This window comes from Abramis brama (genome assembly GCF_963993115.1).
Source record: "Abramis brama genome assembly, chromosome: 21".
Classification (NCBI taxonomy): domain Eukaryota; kingdom Metazoa; phylum Chordata; class Actinopteri; order Cypriniformes; family Leuciscidae; genus Abramis; species Abramis brama.
The window spans coordinates 16,443,636-16,462,182 of record NC_139983.1 but is presented as its reverse complement, the minus strand read 5'-3'; the positions used below and the strand labels follow the sequence as shown (position 1 = coordinate 16,462,182).

General features: G+C 37.3%; 2 protein-coding genes across 2 annotated transcripts in view; both read right to left on the bottom strand.

Annotated features, from left to right (window-relative positions):
- Positions 1-389: 389 nt before the first annotated feature.
- Positions 390-11,082, bottom strand: slc22a15 (solute carrier family 22 member 15). The gene is made up of 12 exons (XM_084097516.1): positions 10,859-11,082; positions 9,222-9,368; positions 8,894-9,026; positions 6,031-6,195; positions 5,816-5,945; positions 4,031-4,252; positions 3,807-3,947; positions 3,639-3,721; positions 3,168-3,276; positions 1,923-1,995; positions 1,545-1,703; positions 390-1,287 (listed from the first exon to the last, which is right to left on the bottom strand). The coding sequence occupies exons 1-12, from the start codon at positions 10,940-10,942 to the stop codon at positions 1,231-1,233; spliced, it is 1,503 nt and encodes a 500-aa protein (XP_083953642.1). The 5' UTR covers positions 10,943-11,082; the 3' UTR covers positions 390-1,230.
- A 974-nt stretch (positions 11,083-12,056) lies between these two features.
- kif11 (kinesin family member 11) overlaps positions 12,057-18,547 on the bottom strand; it is a 9,490-nt gene continuing 2,999 nt past the window's right edge. Inside the window, exons 10-22 of the mRNA XM_084096299.1 lie at positions 18,530-18,543; positions 17,880-17,967; positions 17,588-17,776; positions 17,274-17,481; positions 16,972-17,144; positions 16,323-16,448; positions 16,070-16,228; positions 15,695-15,834; positions 15,339-15,618; positions 15,009-15,231; positions 13,170-13,336; positions 12,900-13,010; positions 12,057-12,480 (exon numbers count right to left, since the gene is read on the bottom strand). Of these exons, the coding sequence (XP_083952425.1) occupies positions 12,370-12,480; positions 12,900-13,010; positions 13,170-13,336; positions 15,009-15,231; positions 15,339-15,618; positions 15,695-15,834; positions 16,070-16,228; positions 16,323-16,448; positions 16,972-17,144; positions 17,274-17,481; positions 17,588-17,776; positions 17,880-17,967; positions 18,530-18,543 (1,989 nt within the window). The 3' untranslated portion in view covers positions 12,057-12,369. The remainder of the gene's footprint in view (positions 12,481-12,899; positions 13,011-13,169; positions 13,337-15,008; positions 15,232-15,338; positions 15,619-15,694; positions 15,835-16,069; positions 16,229-16,322; positions 16,449-16,971; positions 17,145-17,273; positions 17,482-17,587; positions 17,777-17,879; positions 17,968-18,529; positions 18,544-18,547) is intronic.

Below are 18,547 nucleotides of genomic sequence, written 5' to 3'. Positions count from 1 at the left end.
TTTGTACCTGCTGTTTATCTCCCTGTACAGGGTGATACAATGCCCGTCAGGCCTTGGAGGAAGAATTAAAGAATGAAAACAGTTATTATAGTTAATGCCTGCTCTCTCTCAACCTGTTCCGTCAGCAACATGCAGCGCCACAGGCTGCGATTACAGCAAGGAAAGAGACGGAAACAAAAAAAAAAACAGGTTTGCGGTTGAAAGTTTTGTGCCAGCTTCTTTAATACTCCCAGCTCCTGAATCTTGTGGTTCACCTGAGCACTGTTCACCTGCGTCAATGCTGACATCATCACCATGAGGCCTGGAACAGGTCAAAGGTTACCTCAGTTCAGGAGAAGTGGCCTTCAACAGTGCCATCTACTGGTGACAGACGGACATGTACGTTCAAGCTCATTATATTACAGGCATTTATTTAAAAGCTTTTCCCTTAAATCTGAAGATTAAAACAAACGCATTTTCAGCAATGTACAGAAATATACACAAATATACATGTGTAACACTTCACTTCTCCCTTTGGAGAAAAATAACTGGTCTCTTAAAAGTATATTCACCCAAAAATTTAAATTCTATCGTTATTCATGTTGATCCAAACAAACGTGCTATTTTTTTTCCAGTGAAAAAACACCATAAATCAATTTATTCACTGATTATCCCCATGGAATTTCAAATCTCGTGGTCCAGTTTTAAAAATGTCCTCACCTGACAGAAACTAAATCCCTAAAATTGCATGTTCCACAGATAAAATACCAGCATAGAAGTTTGGAACAAAAACAATGGCAGTAAATAAATGACATAATTAAGAATTTAGCTTGACCCATTTCTTTACAACAGCCTAAAATGATCTTTACCTCTAACAACGATCCAGTATCACTATTCTGAAGTGTTGGCAACCATAATTGATTCATAGAATGCAAACATATACACGCTGGTGAATGTTGTCACATCTCACAAAAATTAAAAAAAGATTTAAACAATAGATCAAGATATCGGTTATACAAATGGCAGTAAACACGTGGAATTAGCAGAACTGTCAGACATTATGAAAACCTAGTTTACGACTGAGTATCTGGTCCTTTTTATTTTAAAACAGTCCTGATAGATACATCAGTTGAATTTATCCTTTCAGCGGAATACTATTAGAAGGCACCTTTAGTCTTTCTGTATGGGACAACATTCTGACACTGGTCAATTGTGCTTAGGAACTGATCAAACGTTTCCAAAATCCTTGTCTCAGTCACTATCAGCTCCGTTGTGGTCAATTAAATGCTTGTCTTCCAAAAGGTGGACCTGTAAAAAACACACACGACAATCCATTATAAAGAAAAGGTCTAATTGGGATTCTTACACAGTAATAATAAATGTAATGTAAATAAATGTAATGCAAGTCACTATAGATAAAAGCGTCTGCCAAATGCATAAAGGTAGATGTAAACGTAAGGAAACTACACAAAAACATTTGGACGCAAAATGCTGCGATCAACCAACCAGATATAAGTACTCCAGAAACTTAATTCTTCTAATAATACATTTCTGCCCATGTTTACCTGCGGCTCTAAGATTCGCTGGTATTTTGGGCTGGACAGTTCATCAAGAGTTTCAGCAGCAGGTTTATTGAGGGTCTCCGGTAGGAGGAGCCCCAGGCAGCCCGCCGAAATCCCACTCAAACAGAACACCATAAAAGGCATGGAGGTGTGCAAGGATTTCTGAAAAATAAATAAATAAATAAATCAGTAATCAATTAATATAATAATAATAATAATAAAAAAATATTGTATATACATTTTGTTATATGTATAATTATTATTTATACATTATAACTAATTATTAATTACACAAAAAAACTTTGAGGAAAAACTAAAATCTAATTTTTGTAAAATTATAAAATTGGCATTTCTCAAGTCAGCCAGTTTATAGCTACTTACCAAACTCGGCACAAATGGTGCCAGAATTCCCCCGACTCTACAGGACATGGAACACACACCCAACCCTGCATTCCTAACACACACAAACACACTTACATTAGAATGAATCCAGCAGTGGGGTACTTTTGTTTTGTACTGACCAGAGGTCACATTAACATTCGTGTGCTAAGTGTGGTGTTGAACATGAAAAGCGGCGCACAGTCTCTGTTAATTCAGAAATAAATACATTTATTCTACCTCTCACACTTCATTTTTCATTAAAGACCCTCTCATAAATATAAGAGTGATTAAGCATATGCTTGCTACTCTTTTAATAAATAAAAAAATATATGAAATAATACAACGTATTCAATTTATCAACGATTTATTAAAAGATTAACAAAAATTACTCCGGATCTGTAATCCGTTTTATTTTATTTTTTTCCAATTTAATAATTGAATTCAATTTTAATAATCAAGAAGCATGTCTAATCAATTTAATAAATAAAACGTTCACTTTTTTATTTTTAAATGTTTGCAATAACAGCATTTAATTTAATTTAATAATTATTTTATTTTTTTAATGAAATGTAATCTTTTAAAATGTAATCAAATGAAAATGTAACAATTCCTTTTATTTTTTAGCAAACAAAATGCTGCACAACAGGTTTACTGTTTAACAGGTTTAAAACATGGAAGAAAAATGTATAATTCCTTAAAAAATAAATGTAATAATTTTGTTATTTTCATTATTTTTTTACCTATTGATGTGAGAAGTACATTCTACTGTAGTGATATATTTCTATTATAATTTTTCAAGTTAAATCAAACCTTTACTTGAATGTGTTATCATGAAGACTTTTGAGTTTCTGTGTGCATATGATATGATTCAGCGATTCCGTCTGCGTTTTCTGCATTGCGGAAATCATAGGGCCCTTTTTCACGGACCCCTGGCTATGGGGCACGGACCCCTGATCTAGCCTATAAGCTCATCCTGTAAGTTCACGATTAAAAATAAAAATGTGAATGAAAACAAAAGCTCTTATTATTAGACTATAACGGAATTTGTATGACCCTGTTGGTCAAAATGATGGACAATGAGAAAGTCTACTGTGGTACTGACATAAATGACTGACATTACCTACACTAGAGGGCGCAGTTTGCTCAAGCACAGAAGCTTATTCTGTAAGGACATACATTTTATTACACATTTCTACTTGTATAAGAGCTAAAAACACATTACGTCAAAACATGCAAGTAAAGTACCTGATGACAGTTGGGTAGAGCTCTGACGTATACACATACGCGATATTAAATGCAGCACTGACCAGCAGTTTTCCCACTAGAGCCAATGACGTGGCACTTACTAAGGACCCTAAAACAAAGCAAACAACAGACTTGACATGATGTAGAATTAGGGAGAATATTGTTGAATCTTTTTATGTTCATACAAATATTTAAACATGTTAAAAAGTTTGCTGGGAAAAAGGCAGGTTTTTTGCTGAATATATATAAATAAGTATATACATACAGTATATTTACATACTGGCCCTAAAAAAGTATACTTTAAAAAATAGTTACATAGATAAAATATAAACCAAGTGGCATCTGCAAACCTAAAACTTCTTATCTATAATCATGTAAAAAAAATCCTACTGTATGATGACAGATATACTCTGCGGCAAAATGGGAAATTTGATTCTAGTGAAAACCTCATTTATTCGGAAAGATGATCACCTGATACAGGTACAACCATTGTGAGCAGACAGGATACACCTGCAAAGGCGAGAAAATTGGCCATTGACTTCCTCCTGCCTGCCCTGAAAGAAAACAAATACGCTCAGATATTAATCGGAGAGAGTCTGACACAGCAGCGTGTGGATGTGATTGTGCGAGTGTATTTACCACTGTTTGTTAATGAAGTACATGCAGAGAGGGTAAGCAGGGAGTTCCACCAGCCCATACATGGCAACACTGAGGTAACGATTCCCTTTCTCTTCACTGGCATTGAGCGTCAACCCATAATACACAAGGCTACAGGCATACCTGCGAAATATGCATACACACACAAAGATTGAGTACATAAAAATGCACAAATGTGAAAATAGTTAAATAATACAAATACTCACCACACATACATGAGCACCACAGTCCTCCAGCGCAGTATGGGATGTGTGAACAGCTGGAAAACCCCAGGGCTGGCTGCGTCTGGAGTGCTGGTGGTGGCGGTCCGGCGGAGCTTCACAAGAATTCTGCCTTTCCCGTTCCTCACAGCAAAATACTGCAGGATGTCCTCGGCCTGCTTTGTGTGACCCCGAGAATAAAGCCAGCGTGGAGATTCTGGCAAATTCCTGGCATAGTCAGGGAAACACAATCACAGAAATTAGCTAGACATTCGCATTTTGCATTCAAGAAAACATGTTTAAGAGATATAATGACATTTTAGATTAGATTCCCATATGATATGAACCTTTTTGAGGGGTGAATTTTTCAAGTGTTTTAATTATAATACAGGATTAACACTTTTCCTTGAGGTTGAGCTAGTTTTTTGCTCTTTTGCCACATTTATTGACATGCAATATATCAGTGAAAGGACAGAAAATTACATATACAAATATGACATTTAAAAATTCGATTTTAAAAGTTGTGTTTTTTTTTTTGGTTGTTAATTTAGGCTAATTTTATGGCAACAGGGTAAAAGTAACAAAAAATACACAAACATAAAATGAATTTACATTATCATTCAAAAGTTTTGGGTCAGTAAGATTTTTTTTGAGAGAAAAAAAAAAAAATCAGTAAAGATGCATTAAAATTTCTCAAAAGTAAAAGACATACAAAGTAAACCAAAATTATATTTCAAATAAATGCTGTTCCTTTGAACTTTCTATTCATTAAAAAAAATCCTGAAAATATTGTTACACATTTCAAAAGAAATATTAAGCAGCATAACTGATTCAACATTTATAATAATAAGAAATATTTTTAAACACCAAATCCTGATATTAGAATGATTTCTGAAGGGTCATGTGACACTGAAGACTGGAGTAATGATGCTGAAAATTTAGCATTGCATCGCAGGAATACACTACATTTAAAGAAATATTGAAATAGAAACCAGTTATTTTAAATTGTAATAATACAAAATTACAGTTTTTACTCTATTTTTTAATCAAATAAATTCTGCCTTAATAAAAGAGACCTTTTATTCAAAAACATTTAAAAAAAAATCAAACTTTTGAATGCCAATAAACAATACTTGTTTAGGTGCACTTGAGATATCCTTTAAAGTCCCCCTGTGGTGAATTTTTTTATGTTTAAAGCTTTTAAATGTTGTCTATGTATATGTCTATGTGGTGCTTTTAATATGCTTTAAGACAAACCATGTACAAATTCAAAAGTCAAAACCATTGCTGAGTATTTTCTCCTTAAAACTGCAACGAACCAAAGACAGTCTTAAAAACACGGTTTGAAATCGCTGGTGTTTCTGACGTCACAAACTACCTTGTAACCAATCACGTCAACGAGTGGATCTATGAGCTGGTGCGAGTGAGAGGAGGCGGGGCTAATTTGCATATTCATAGAACCGCATATACTAAATGAGGCAAGGGTGTAGAGTTACAGTCAAGCTATTTTAAGGCATGAAGAAAGAAGTTTTTTTTTTTAAATATGTCATTTTGGTGATCAAAGATGAGTTTTAAGAGATACAGTTATTGACTACAGGGGGACTTTAGACAAAAAAAAAAAGTTATTTGTGTTCTCTTAGGCTTAGTGTTCTCGACACCAAAAGCAGCTTTACACAGCACCCTTTCACTGTAAACAAATCACTTGTGACAATATCATCCTGGTGGCTTATAATGAAGTCACAGTGCTGTAGTTTAACAGGAAGTAATGATCCGACTAAACCACTTGCTTACACACAAAGCAGGAAGAGCAAAAGTCCCGGACAGTTGGCCACAGTTGCTAGGTTCCGCCACGGCCGAACATAATAACCTAAGGCGCCGAACAGAGCGATGCCCACTGCAAAGGTCATATTAGTCAAGGTCCCTGGATCAAAGACAATCAAATTAGCTTTATAAGCCTACTGTGAAAGTAAACAACAAAAGTGATTTTATTATTAATTCATATGCACCTGTCATAGCCCAGTAGGACTTTCCCACATATTCCTGAGTGAGAACAAAGCAGACCAAGGACATTCCTCCGTTCATCAACCCCACCAGCAGTCGAGACACAGCAAACAACTCATAGCTGGGCGCTAACGCTGTGCCGTACCCAAACAAGACCTCAAAAAACAGACCTGAGAGAGAGAAAACGGTTTAAACAGAGGTCACAATAACAACAACAACACATTAAACTGTTGTTTAAGGAAAGGTTTTATGTTTGTTTCTTTGCTCTTGGCTTTCAGTCGGTTGTGTATCAGAAACAACACATAACTTCTTTGTTAAGCAGCTATAGATGGTATAAATGGAAAAAGAAATGGCCAATCACAATTGAGAATGCAAATACTACAATGATGTAATCCCTGATGATTCAATTAAGTACACAAAACATTACATCATCAATTAAAAACATTTCAGATCATATTCCTAAATTACTTAAAATGATAAAAATGAACACTTTAAAGGGATCACCCTCAAGCCATCCTAGGTGTACATGACATTCTTCTTTCAGACGAATACAATCGGAGTTATATTAAAAAAAAATGTCCTGACTCTTCCAAGCTTTATATTGGAAGTATTTTTTGTATATTGGAAGTATGGATGTATTTTTTTTTTTTTAAATCCATCAAAACGCATTAGGGGTGTGACGAGACGCTTACTCCACGAGACGAGACGAGACACGAGATTGGGTTCACGAGAACGAGACAAGACGAGATTTTTACACAATTTTTAAGAAATCCTCAATGATGAAATATATGAATGGAAAATAGTCTTTTATTCAACTGAAAATCATAAAATGCAAAACAATTTAGGTGCATTTTGAAATCAACTTGTAATGAATGTTATTTTACTTCTATTTTAATTAATTATATGCGGTAAAGGACATGCAAACACTGCAAAATGTTTTGCTATAAACTCTACCGTCTGGCTTCTCCCCTGTACGATTTCACATGAGAAATCTAACTCCTTTCCACAAATCGAACATAAAAAAAAATAAAACAGTATAAATAAAATAAATATAAATAACTGAAATAACACTTTAAATGCAAACAGTAAGTGTGTATCCATAATCAAAGTACTGCTCTCTCAAAACTACAAGTTCAAACAGAGACAATTTTTTTCTTCAAGCATGAAAAAGAGATAAATTAACTACACAGAACAGACTAAGATTATGGTCATGTTCTTTTTCAAGAATATAAGCATGTCGACGATTTCTGGCAGCAGTTGAGACCTTTGGGCAGTAACTAGGGCTGCAACGATATGAGGAAAAGCTGCGATGTGCGATAACATTGTTTAATATTGCGATGTCGATATGACTTGTGATATGTGAATGTTAGCTATACTGTTCCCATGTCTTAGTGCTTTAATAGGTTCTTTGCGCGATAGGTCAAATGTTTATTACCTGCCTGGTTCAGATTACACTATTTTAGCGCGATTTTGGCACGATCCGTTTCGTGGAGATTCGTAAAGGACAACGGGCGTCGGGACGCAAGATTCGATCGTTTCATTTCGTATAGTGTGTCATAGTGGGCGACAACCTACGCGTCTGCGATGCTTCAGGACATCACGACAGAAAGACTAGCATGTTTAATTTTAACGGTCCTCCACGACGGGTTGAGTGTGTGCGAGAGTGAGTGTGCGCGAGTGAGTGAGAGTGCGAGCAACAGTGAGTGTGCGTGTGTGCGCGCGCGAGTGAGCGTGTGTGTGTGTGTGTGTGTGCGCGCGAGTGAGCGAGCGAGGGACAGTGAGTGTGTGTGTGTGCGCGGAGTGTGAGTGTGATTGGCCCGGCACACAAATGATTTAAAAGTGGCAGGGGCATCTTCAATACTAATTTCACCCTCACATCACAACAACTCACGAGACAAAGTTTCACCTCGACGAGAAATCTTGTCGCGTTTTAATCTCGCGAGATCTCGTAACATGAGATCTCGTCACACCCCTAAAACGCATCCATCCATGATCAAAGTCCTCCACACGGCTCTGGGGGGTTAATCAAGGCCTTCTGAAGTGAAGCTTCGTGTAAGAAAAATATCCATATTTAAAACTTAATCAACTAAAATAACTAGCTTTCGGCAGACGGCCGTACGCATCGATTTACGGCGAAAGAGTAACCCTTGACCTTGACACATTGGCGAACACGGAAGTGCAGAGGATAGAGCAAAACAAAACACCAGTCACGATTTAGAAGTCTAAAACGACAGTTTTTAAAGAGAGATGTCGGAGGAGCTTGAGTTTGTTGCCCAGCCCTGTTTGTTTGAACCGCGAGAGGCGTCAAAGCTTACACTACTCCTACATCGTCAAGTGTTACTCTTTTGGCGCAAGTCGACTTGTGTAGGCCGCCTGCCGGAAGCTAGTTATTTTAGTTGATAAAGTTTTAAATATGGATATTTTTCTTACACAAGCGCATCGCTTCGCTTCAGAAGGCCTTTATTAACCCCCAGAGCCGCGTGGAGCACTTTAATCATGGATGGATGCACTTTGATGGACTTCAAAAAATATACATCCATTCACTGCCATTATAAAGCTTGGAAGAGCCAGGACATTTTTTAATATAACTCCGATTGTATTCGTCTGAAAGAAGAATGTCATATACACATAGGATGACTTGAGGGTGAGTAAATCATGGGCTAATTTTCATTTTTGGGTGAACTATCCCTTTAAGGCTGACATTATCTACAAAAAAAAGTTTAAACAGACTGCAGATGTTTAGTACTTGTGGTTAAAGGTTAGAAAACCTGTAACCTGCAATGTTTGAGGCCTTGAAAGCACTGTAATAATATGAAAATGTAGATTATAATTTAGTAAAGAACAGAAACCAGTTAATCTAAATCCTACCAGTTAGAAAAACCGGCTTCCTTCCGATCTTATCAGAGAGTGGTCCAAACAGGACATTTCCGATCAGCACGCCAGCAAAGAACAGGGACCCAGCCAAGTTCACTTTGTAAGCTTGATGTTTAATTAGGTACCACTGCAAGAGAAGATCAAAAGAAATATGAAATAGTTTGAATATGCATTCATTCATTTGCTGTCCTGTCCAGACACAATGATTATAATATAATCACAGTTCTTCCTGATTTGATATAAAGTATAGATTTGTATTCGAAAGACTGAGCAAGCTTAAACCAAGTTTGTTTGATGCGCAACACTGATGGCAGTCTCTTACCTCAGTCACGATTGAGCTGATATCCTCAGTGAACTTCACACTGTGTTGAGTTACATCACCATCCACACCTTCAGTAAACGGTTCTACATGATATTCTGGCACAGCGCCCACTAAAATTATGAGCATGGACTGACATGCCATGTAAATCTGTTTAAAAAAAAAGACAAATATTTCAGGTTACTTAACTTTCATTAATCTAGGCCCAGTTCCCTTCCAGTAAATGAACAATATTTGCACTGATCTCAGATATCATATGTTAGATATAGATATGTTAGTGATAATCACTAGAATGTTCAGAAAGAAGCCATTTTTCTTTCAGGATAATCTTATACGTGGCTTGAGTTATGCATCCTTCCCAAAGACGCATCTTCCCCAATTCTAGCCTAACTGAAGAACCACCAGATCATCACTAATCCTCCAACAAATTACACAATGGGTGTAATTTGAGAGACTGTGGGTCTCTCCAGTTCTCTGTCTAAATATTAGAGGACCAGGTGTTGGGTTAAGCTGAAAACTGGACTCAGAATCAGACAGATCTGTCTTTGTGAAGGATGCGTGACACAAGCCATGTACAAGGTTATCCTGGAAGAAAACATGCTTCCTTCTGCTCTGTTCCCCAAATCGAAGGATTGGCTTTTCCCACAGGAAAATGCTCCATGCCACACAGCCAGGACAATCAAGGTTGAGGACGGAGGACCACCAGATCAAGACTCATGGCCATAACAATATCCAGACCTGAACCCCACTGAAAACCTCTGGAATGTGATCAAGAGGAAGATGGAATCAAAAGCCATCAAACAAAGCCGAGCTGCTTGAATTTGTTTTTTTTGCCAGGAGTGCCATAAAGTCACCCAACAGCAATGTGAAAGACTGGTGGTGGAGAGCATGCCATTGCCAAGACGCATGAAAGCGGTATTTGGAAATCAGGGTTATTCCACCAAATATTGATTTCTAAACTAAGTTTAAACATTAGTATCGTGTTTAAAAAAAAAAAATGTATACAAGCTTATTTTCTTTATATTATTCAAGGTCTGAAAACATGGCATCTTTTTTTGTTATTTGGACCAGTTGTCATTTTCTGCAAACACATGCTCTATGCTCATGCTTTTGTAATTAACGATCTTTAAATAATTGTGCTTATATGTACTGTCAGTGTCACAAACATGCTATATCAGCTTCATCACTCAACTTTTATGGGACAGTTTTTTTAAAATATATGCTTAAATGCTAAATTTGTGAACACCTATTTGACAGTTGAATCATATTGAGCAATAGGTAGGGAAAACATACATTTGGAAGCAGGAGATATACCTCTGAATATTAATTCAAAGTATTACATAATATATAAACATTTTCGGTTTTGTTGCCCAGTAATGGCTCCAGGGCCTTAAATTTAAAATTCAATACTAATGACACAAGCAAGCATATTAATGTCTGACTGAAACTAGGTCAAATTAATGCAAATACATCCTACTGCAAGAAGATAAGATAATGCAAATATGACAAGGCTTTAAATGTTTGAACCCTCAAATATAAGTTTTGCATAAATACTGACTTGTGTGACCAGGAATATAAAATGTACCTAAACAAACACATGTTAGTCCAATGTTTACGGATTTGCATGTTTCATTAGTTACCTGTAGGAAAACCAGGATGGTGATCATCCGCTTCTGATGTCTACCGAATTCTCCAACCACCTGGAAAGCCTCCTCTATATCCATCCCAGGGTCAAATCATCCGACTGCATGCCATCGAGTGTATTTTTACATTTTCAATAATGGATCTGATAGCGACCTGATAGCAACTGAGGTTGCAGATGCTCCGCTACAATCTGGCTTCCCTTTGCAGACGTGGAATGAAACCACGTGGTACATAGAGTGATTCTGATTGCACGAGACTTTGGCATAAAAGCACGTGCTTTAGATAGCGGTTCTCATTGGACTAGTGGAAACTGAAATTGAAACGGGCCTTCCACGTTGTTTTTGATTTTAATTTTATTAGACAAACTTTATTTTTTATCAACAGTACTGTAGCCGTGATGTCAAAACCCGGAAGACTGATTCGCCAATGGTTCTCGAGATTGTTATATGGGTTTTTCAATTTAGGAGTAAAAAAAAAAAAAAAAAAGGCCTATGGTAAGTTGACGATACTCGGACGTTTTGTTCGCCAACGTAAATAACAGTTCATGTCTAGTTACGTTTTTATTTTTATTTTATTAAATATATAAAAGCTTTTAAATTCGCTTTTTCGATATGGGCGTGTAATTTACGTTGTTGAACAAAACGACCAAGTATCTTCAACTTAAGTTTCCCCACAAACCTTATTTTACTCATAAATTGAAAAACCCATAGAAAAATCGAGGAAAACACTAGCGAATTAGTTTTCAGCACTCTTTTATAAAAGATGATCAATGTCATTACTGCTGAAGTAGACTATTTTAGCAGGTGTAAGGAAATTAACCAAATATTAAACTCATTTTTGTACTTGAATTGAGAGATAATTAGAATCATGCACAAAATTGTAACAGTTATAAATAACCAATAGTATATATTTTTTGTTTTCCTAAACAACCTATTTCATGCTCAAATCTTACTCAATATGGAAAGTTTCATTAAATAAGGTTAGAGCAATTCTTACATTTTAATTTCTTTATTAATTATACTAATTCAAACCTCCTTCACAAGCAGACATTTTCATTCTTGTAATAAGAACCTTAAATCCCTTAAATTTTGGGAAAAAAAACCCCAATCAACTAACTTAAGCCAACCAATATTACATTCAACAATTTTAATAGAAAGAATAAACTTTGTACAAACATTTCAAAATAGAACCATATTTTAAAAATATGTTTTATTGGTTCAAATATGGAGTGGATCAATTTATTTTAGCTTTTAATTAAACATACAAATGTTCAACAAAAACAAACCACAAAAAAAAAGCAAGCTCTAAACTAGTGAAACTAACTGGAAAATGAACAGTAAGAAATCACCCAGAAGTTATAACTTTTCATATTAAACTGTGACCGAGGAAACAGACATGAAAAAGAAAGTACATAGACAAAACATGTTTAAAAAGATGTACATAGAAGTTTAAAATGATGCACTTTAAGACATCCAAGGAGAGAGTAGAAACTGCAACATAATTAAGTTTAATTCTGACACCTGAGTGGTAGTTTAGAACGTGGCGGCGTAATCATACTCTCATTCTCCACCTTTGAATGGTTCAGTGATTTATTGCTGTTTTCCTTCTTGCTTTTCTTCTAGTTAGACAAAAAGAACAAAATATTGTCAATCTGCATCTACAACCAATGAGTTTGATAATTATTTGCCAACACTGTAAAGGTGTGGTCACATTTAACATTGTTCACGGCAAAATCCAGTCATTTCAATAGAAATCCACGCAATTGCTCAAAGGCGAAATCCAGTCATTTCAATAGAAATCCACGCAATTGCTCAAAGGCGAAAGACTTCACCATACAGATTAAGTTTTTCACAAATTCGCTGCGTTGATCAACAGAAAGCTGCTTGGTTTGAAATTAACTTGTGTGAGCAGTACTTCATACATCACTACACTATTGACAATAGACCTTTTTTGCACATGAAATTTTGCTAATGCGACCGCACCTTAAGCTTATGTATAACATTAAATGGGTTAAATAACATTAACAAAATGTCTCACCTTGAAGAAGGGAACCCTTCCGTTCTCAAAACACGTCAGGTTCTCATCAGAGCACGACTGTTCGGTGATGTTTCCATCACTAGAAACACTGACTTCATCCTCCAGAGAATCCTAAAAACAGAATTGGTTACACCAGTCCAAAAAAATAGTATCTACAGCACCTTACTAATTAATTTCACCTTACTATAAATCTTAATACATTTTAATAGCAAACACTGATAGTGTTTCCACTGATTCAAACTCCTGTAACAAAGAATATGGATGGACTACCTGGTCGAGAGGTTTCTCCTCTTCTGCCTCTTTGACAGTTTCACACTGGTTCAGTGCACACTGAAGCTTTTCCTGCTGAGTTCTGAACTCCTCTGCCAGCTCCTCTCGACTCCTCGGCTTGTTCAGCACACGTGGGTACGTATATTCCCTACGCTGAGGGGTCGTTCCTGCAAAGATACACGCATCACATTACTGCCCCGTACACATGGACCGATTACTTGCACTTGAGCAGTGACTAGGGATGCACGATAATGCATTTTGGCCGATATTCGATATGCCAATATTTTCAAACTAATTTTGTCCGATGCCGATACCGATATATACACATTTTCCCCCTGATATATTTACACTTTTATTTTACTGAAGAGAAATCCAAGTCTCTCTCCTGTACTACCTTTACTGTATTACACTCATGTGTTAAGGCAATTTACAAGACAAACAAACAACATTTGATTCTACCATAAATGTATAATTTTACAAATGTAGACAGACATTCACCCCTGAAAAATAGGTAAATTATTTCACTTGGAGAATAAATGATATACCATTGCCACAGTTTATTTTTAAGTTCAAACTTTAAACTTCAGTCCTTAGAAGTAAAATAAATAGAAAAAAAAAAATTCTAATAAAAAAAATGTACATCTTCTCCCACTTGAACAGGTCTACCAAATGCTCCCCTGTTTTCGGTGCTGATGCGGTGGTGACCCGTTCATGTACTGTAACATGAAAGGGTGGCGCTGCCAATAAAGCAACTAAAAGTTGTCACAGAGAAGCGCAAAAGTAATGATTATGAATGTCAAATATAGCAAGGAGACATTTTAATTGTTTATTAATAAACAAGTGTTTTCTGTGTCGGCTGCAAAGATGAAGTTGACTGACTAGTGACTAGCCTACTCCGAAGATCGCGAGTCAGTCAACTTCATCTTTGCAGCCGACACAGTGAACGCGCCAGAGAGAAATGCACATTTTGGATTACATAGTTTTCTTTCGTTTTGAATTGTTATGTTTAAAAATATGATTTCAAACGTTCTGTAGATAATAGATATATTTATCAGGTCTGTGAGGCAAGTAAGCTATGCTGAGTTTCATTTCATTTATGAGACGAACTCCAGTTCACGCACGCACCTCTGTGTCGTGATATCTATTATCTGGTTTACTTATTTATTAGGCTAAATCCAGGCAATTGGTTGATGAAACATTTTTTAAAATTAAGATACAATTATTACAAAACGAAATTCACTTAGAAAGGCTTTGTGCTTTCTGTTTGAGGTCTCTGTGGAAGTTTTAAAGCAGTCTCTATTAGTGCCGCTTTCAGAGCGCTCACGTCCGTAACCGAGAACTGTCACTGTTTTTCCTCATAAATGCGAACACGAAAAATAAAATAAAATATTTTATGCTCTGTGGAGAGCATAGTAGCTTGGAGAGTTTACATTAGTAAGCTACAGGACATCGTCTTTCGAAACATGACCTGCACGAAAGAGAAAAAAAAATACTGCGTCATTGTACCCAGCACTTCTGAAAATGCACTTGCGAATGCATCTCTGTCCCCAGCACATCTCAAACCAAACTGACGCTCATGCTAGAAATGCCTCCACATGTTGGAAGTTTAAGTTGCTGGCACTCATGCTATGTTCACGGCCGTCACGTGCACATAGGAAACACGCCACCCTATGGCAAGGCTCATCGGCAGAAATATTCATATCGGCCGATGCCAATGATGGTCATTTAAAGCTTTTATCGGCCGATACCGATGTTGTGCCGATATCATCGTGCATCCCTAGCAGTGACGATACCCAAAATGCTATATTTTGAATATTTCCCTCACAGCTTCTCTCTTACCTGTTGGTAAATCTTGCCGTAGCTCTGAGCTGATGAAGTTGTGTACAGTGTCCAGTGCCTGAGTGCTGATGGAGGAGAGGGTCTCTTTATGCTCCTGCATTGTGGCATCATCTTTACCGGTCTGCAATTCCACACGACCCAGAATTCCTTCCACTTCCTGCTGCATGGAAGTCAAACGGGCTTCACAGTCCTGAACGGCTTTCTTCCCCTTTTCCTCTACAGACTGCATGCACACAGAAAATAAGGGATAGGGATAGTCTCAAACACCAGAAATGCATCATGGAAGTAGACAAATAGTCAAGTGCAAAAGACCGACAGGACCAAACTAACCTTTAGCAAGCCTTGCACAACCGTGTCTGTCTCCCTGATGAGTGTAAGCTGTTCTTGGGCTTTATTCTCAGTTGAGTTTCTGGCTTCGTGACACCACGCGAGTCCCGACTCAGCCAGCGAGTCGAGCGATGTCTGTAGCAGTCCGCAGTATCCGGCACACTCCTCCAGCGCTCTCTCTCCCTCTTCCGTCACTCCATTCATCTCTGTTATTACTCCATCTACAGAAGAACCCAGTCGAGCACGGACAGACACAGTGTGCTCCTCGGTCGCAATACATTTACTACAATAAAAACGATTTATTAGGGTTTTGTTACATACAGGAAACTTGAAGTTATATGTTGTGAATATCCTCTCACCTCTGTATGGAGCTCTCTAGTGTTTCTAGTGGAACAATCTGGGCAGATGCTGCCTGTGAAAGACCCTCAAAGTCAGTCTGAGTGTCCAACGCCAAGAGATTCATTTGGTTCTGCAAACACTGAACCAGCTCGGCCACACGCTGTAAAAAGGAACAATTTAAGCAGTTTAAGAACTAGTGGTCAAAAGAGATTTAGACAAAAGTTCTGTCACAGAACTTTACAGGAGAACTTCATGAGGATATTTTTTTATAATTGGTTACAATCATACCCATAAAGCTTGTGACCATCTGAGCCAATCAATTTAACATAAATGTGATTGCTTGGATTAAAGACAATCCTCCTCTTCAAGAAACTGTCCAGGGGTTATAGACCTACCGCCTGATGGCTGTTTCCAGCTTGGCTAATCTGTTGCTTGAGCTTGTCGTGTTCAGCACGCAGAGTGCTAAAGCCCTGCACAGCGCACTCTCGCATACTGGCCAACGATTCAGTGTAAGAGTCAAAAAATGACATCATCTCTGATTTCAGACCCCGCATCTGTAAGATACATTTTTTACCATGACTTATTACAAATCTCAAATAAGCAGTAAACTGGCATAACAACAGGTCAAGTCATTCTTCTCAGACATACCTGCTCATTCAGAGTGTGGTATCTGTGAAGGGTTTGCTTCAGACTGTCATTCGTGGCCATGACAGACCTGATTCCTGGCACCGCCTGGGCGATCAGAACCTCCTCTAGATGCTGCTTGTGTTCATCCTGAAAAAAAAAAAAAAAAAAAAAAAAAAAAAAGGGTCAATGAATGGTGATAAATATAATGCCTAAAATTACAATTAGGATAAATTGGGAAAAATGGGCATGCACAATTAAATATCCATTACTGGTCAATTAAAATGTCTAATATTGATCATCATAACCCCAAAAAATCAGTCTTGGAAAGTGACATAGCGTAGGCCTGGAAAAGTCATTGTAATTAATAAAACTCCATGGGCAATTTTATGAATGATATTTTACCAGTTATGTCAAGCTCAAATATTTTAATCAAATTGAAATTGTGTATTTTTATTTATGTAAATGTATTGGTTTATTTAAAAACAGAGCATGCAGCTCAAATTCAGTTATTTTAATTATAGTAACTTCTCAGAAACTAGGAATGCCCATAGATTAAAACAAGTAAAAATAAATAAATAAATAAAAGGCCTTTTGTGGTTTCAAGACTCAGCCATGGTATATAAAAAAAAGCATGTATAATCCAAAACATTTGGACTGATTGAGTTCTTACCAGTATTTCCAGCATGCTGTTCTGAGCCTCCTGAGAGAGTTTCTCCTGATGCAACACTCGTTCCTTGCACCGCTCCACACCTTCTCCAACAGCTTCTTTAATACTGCTGTAAGACTCACAGACAGCACCTAATGTCTCCTTAAACACTGTGCCGTTTGTATTCAGCAGCTCACCTACACAGAAACATTTAAACAGGCATTCATTAGATCAGTTTTCTGGAAGGACTCACTTGCTGGAAGTGATTTTAAACACCTATAAACAGGGTTATTACATGAAGAGTGCATCCATGTGATATATCTTACCCACAGAAGAGCGGTAATAATCAATCATCGCAGCATGTTTGTGGCTCTGCTCCTGCAGCGAGGTCTGCATGCTGTTGTAGCAGTTCTCCATGCGTTGGGCGAAGCTCTCCTGGACCTCCCCGTTATGATGCTCCACCTCCTTCTTCCTCTGCAGCTTAGCGTGGAGACCGCTAACGTCCTGCGTGCTGGCCTCAGCAGTGCTCAACAGCTGGATGAGAGAGACTCAGTTAGGAGAGCGTGCATGTATGCATTTATTATCAGTGCATCATCGAATCTCACTCACACTCACACTCATTCCTTCTACCATCACAGACCTGGTCAGCAGTGCTGTATAGTTGACCCTCATTACTCTGGAGCTGTAAAGCAATGAACTCCTCCTGAGTGAGGCGGTGCCTGGTCTCCGTTAGGTCCTTGTGAGCCTCCTCCAGTTTCTGGCTCTTGTCCTGCAGGTCCTCTGTGCACTGGTCCAGTTTTTGCTTACTGTCTGTGAACAAGTCTATAATCTGCCAAGACAAAATTCGTCAGATACATCACTCACACTCAAAAGTGGAAGTTGGGCAGGTCTTATAGAAAAGCAGAAGTAGAATGAATTTGAAAGACGCTCACCTTCTTGAGCTCCTCCTCCATAGCAGCGATCCGATCGTTGTACTCGGTAATCTGCTCTTCCTGAGACAACAGTTTACTGTTTATATTCCTGCAAAAGGGCAAATAAAGGATGAAATATAGTCTGCTCCTTAATTATCTGCTTCAATCAATAATATAAAAATAAGTCTTAATTCCTGGAACATGAACATATTTAGTTATACATATAGAGTTGCGTGCCAAAGTGTAGTACTTAGTATAAGCCGCATTATCCAAGGACCAATGATCATAAACTACCCTTTCAAAAGTTTGAGGTTCGTAAGAATTTAATCATTCTAAAAGAAGTCTAATGTTTTCCAAGGCTGCATTTATTTGATAAATAGAGTAAAACTAATATAAATTACTCTGATATCTAGACTTGGTGCTCAAGATACATCTCTTATTAACAACAGCTGTGCTGCAAAAATTGTGTAGAAGCCATGATAACATTTCAGAATTCTTTGATGAAAAGAAAAAAAATGTTTTTAATAACTGAATATTTTGCATCATTGTAAACATCACTTTTGGGCAATTTAATGCGTCCTAGCTCTGTATAAAATGTATTTCTTAAATTTAAAAAAAATTCTAACTGACTCCAAACTTTAGAAAGGTAGTAGCATGTACACAGAACTCACTCATAGTTATCAAGAGAG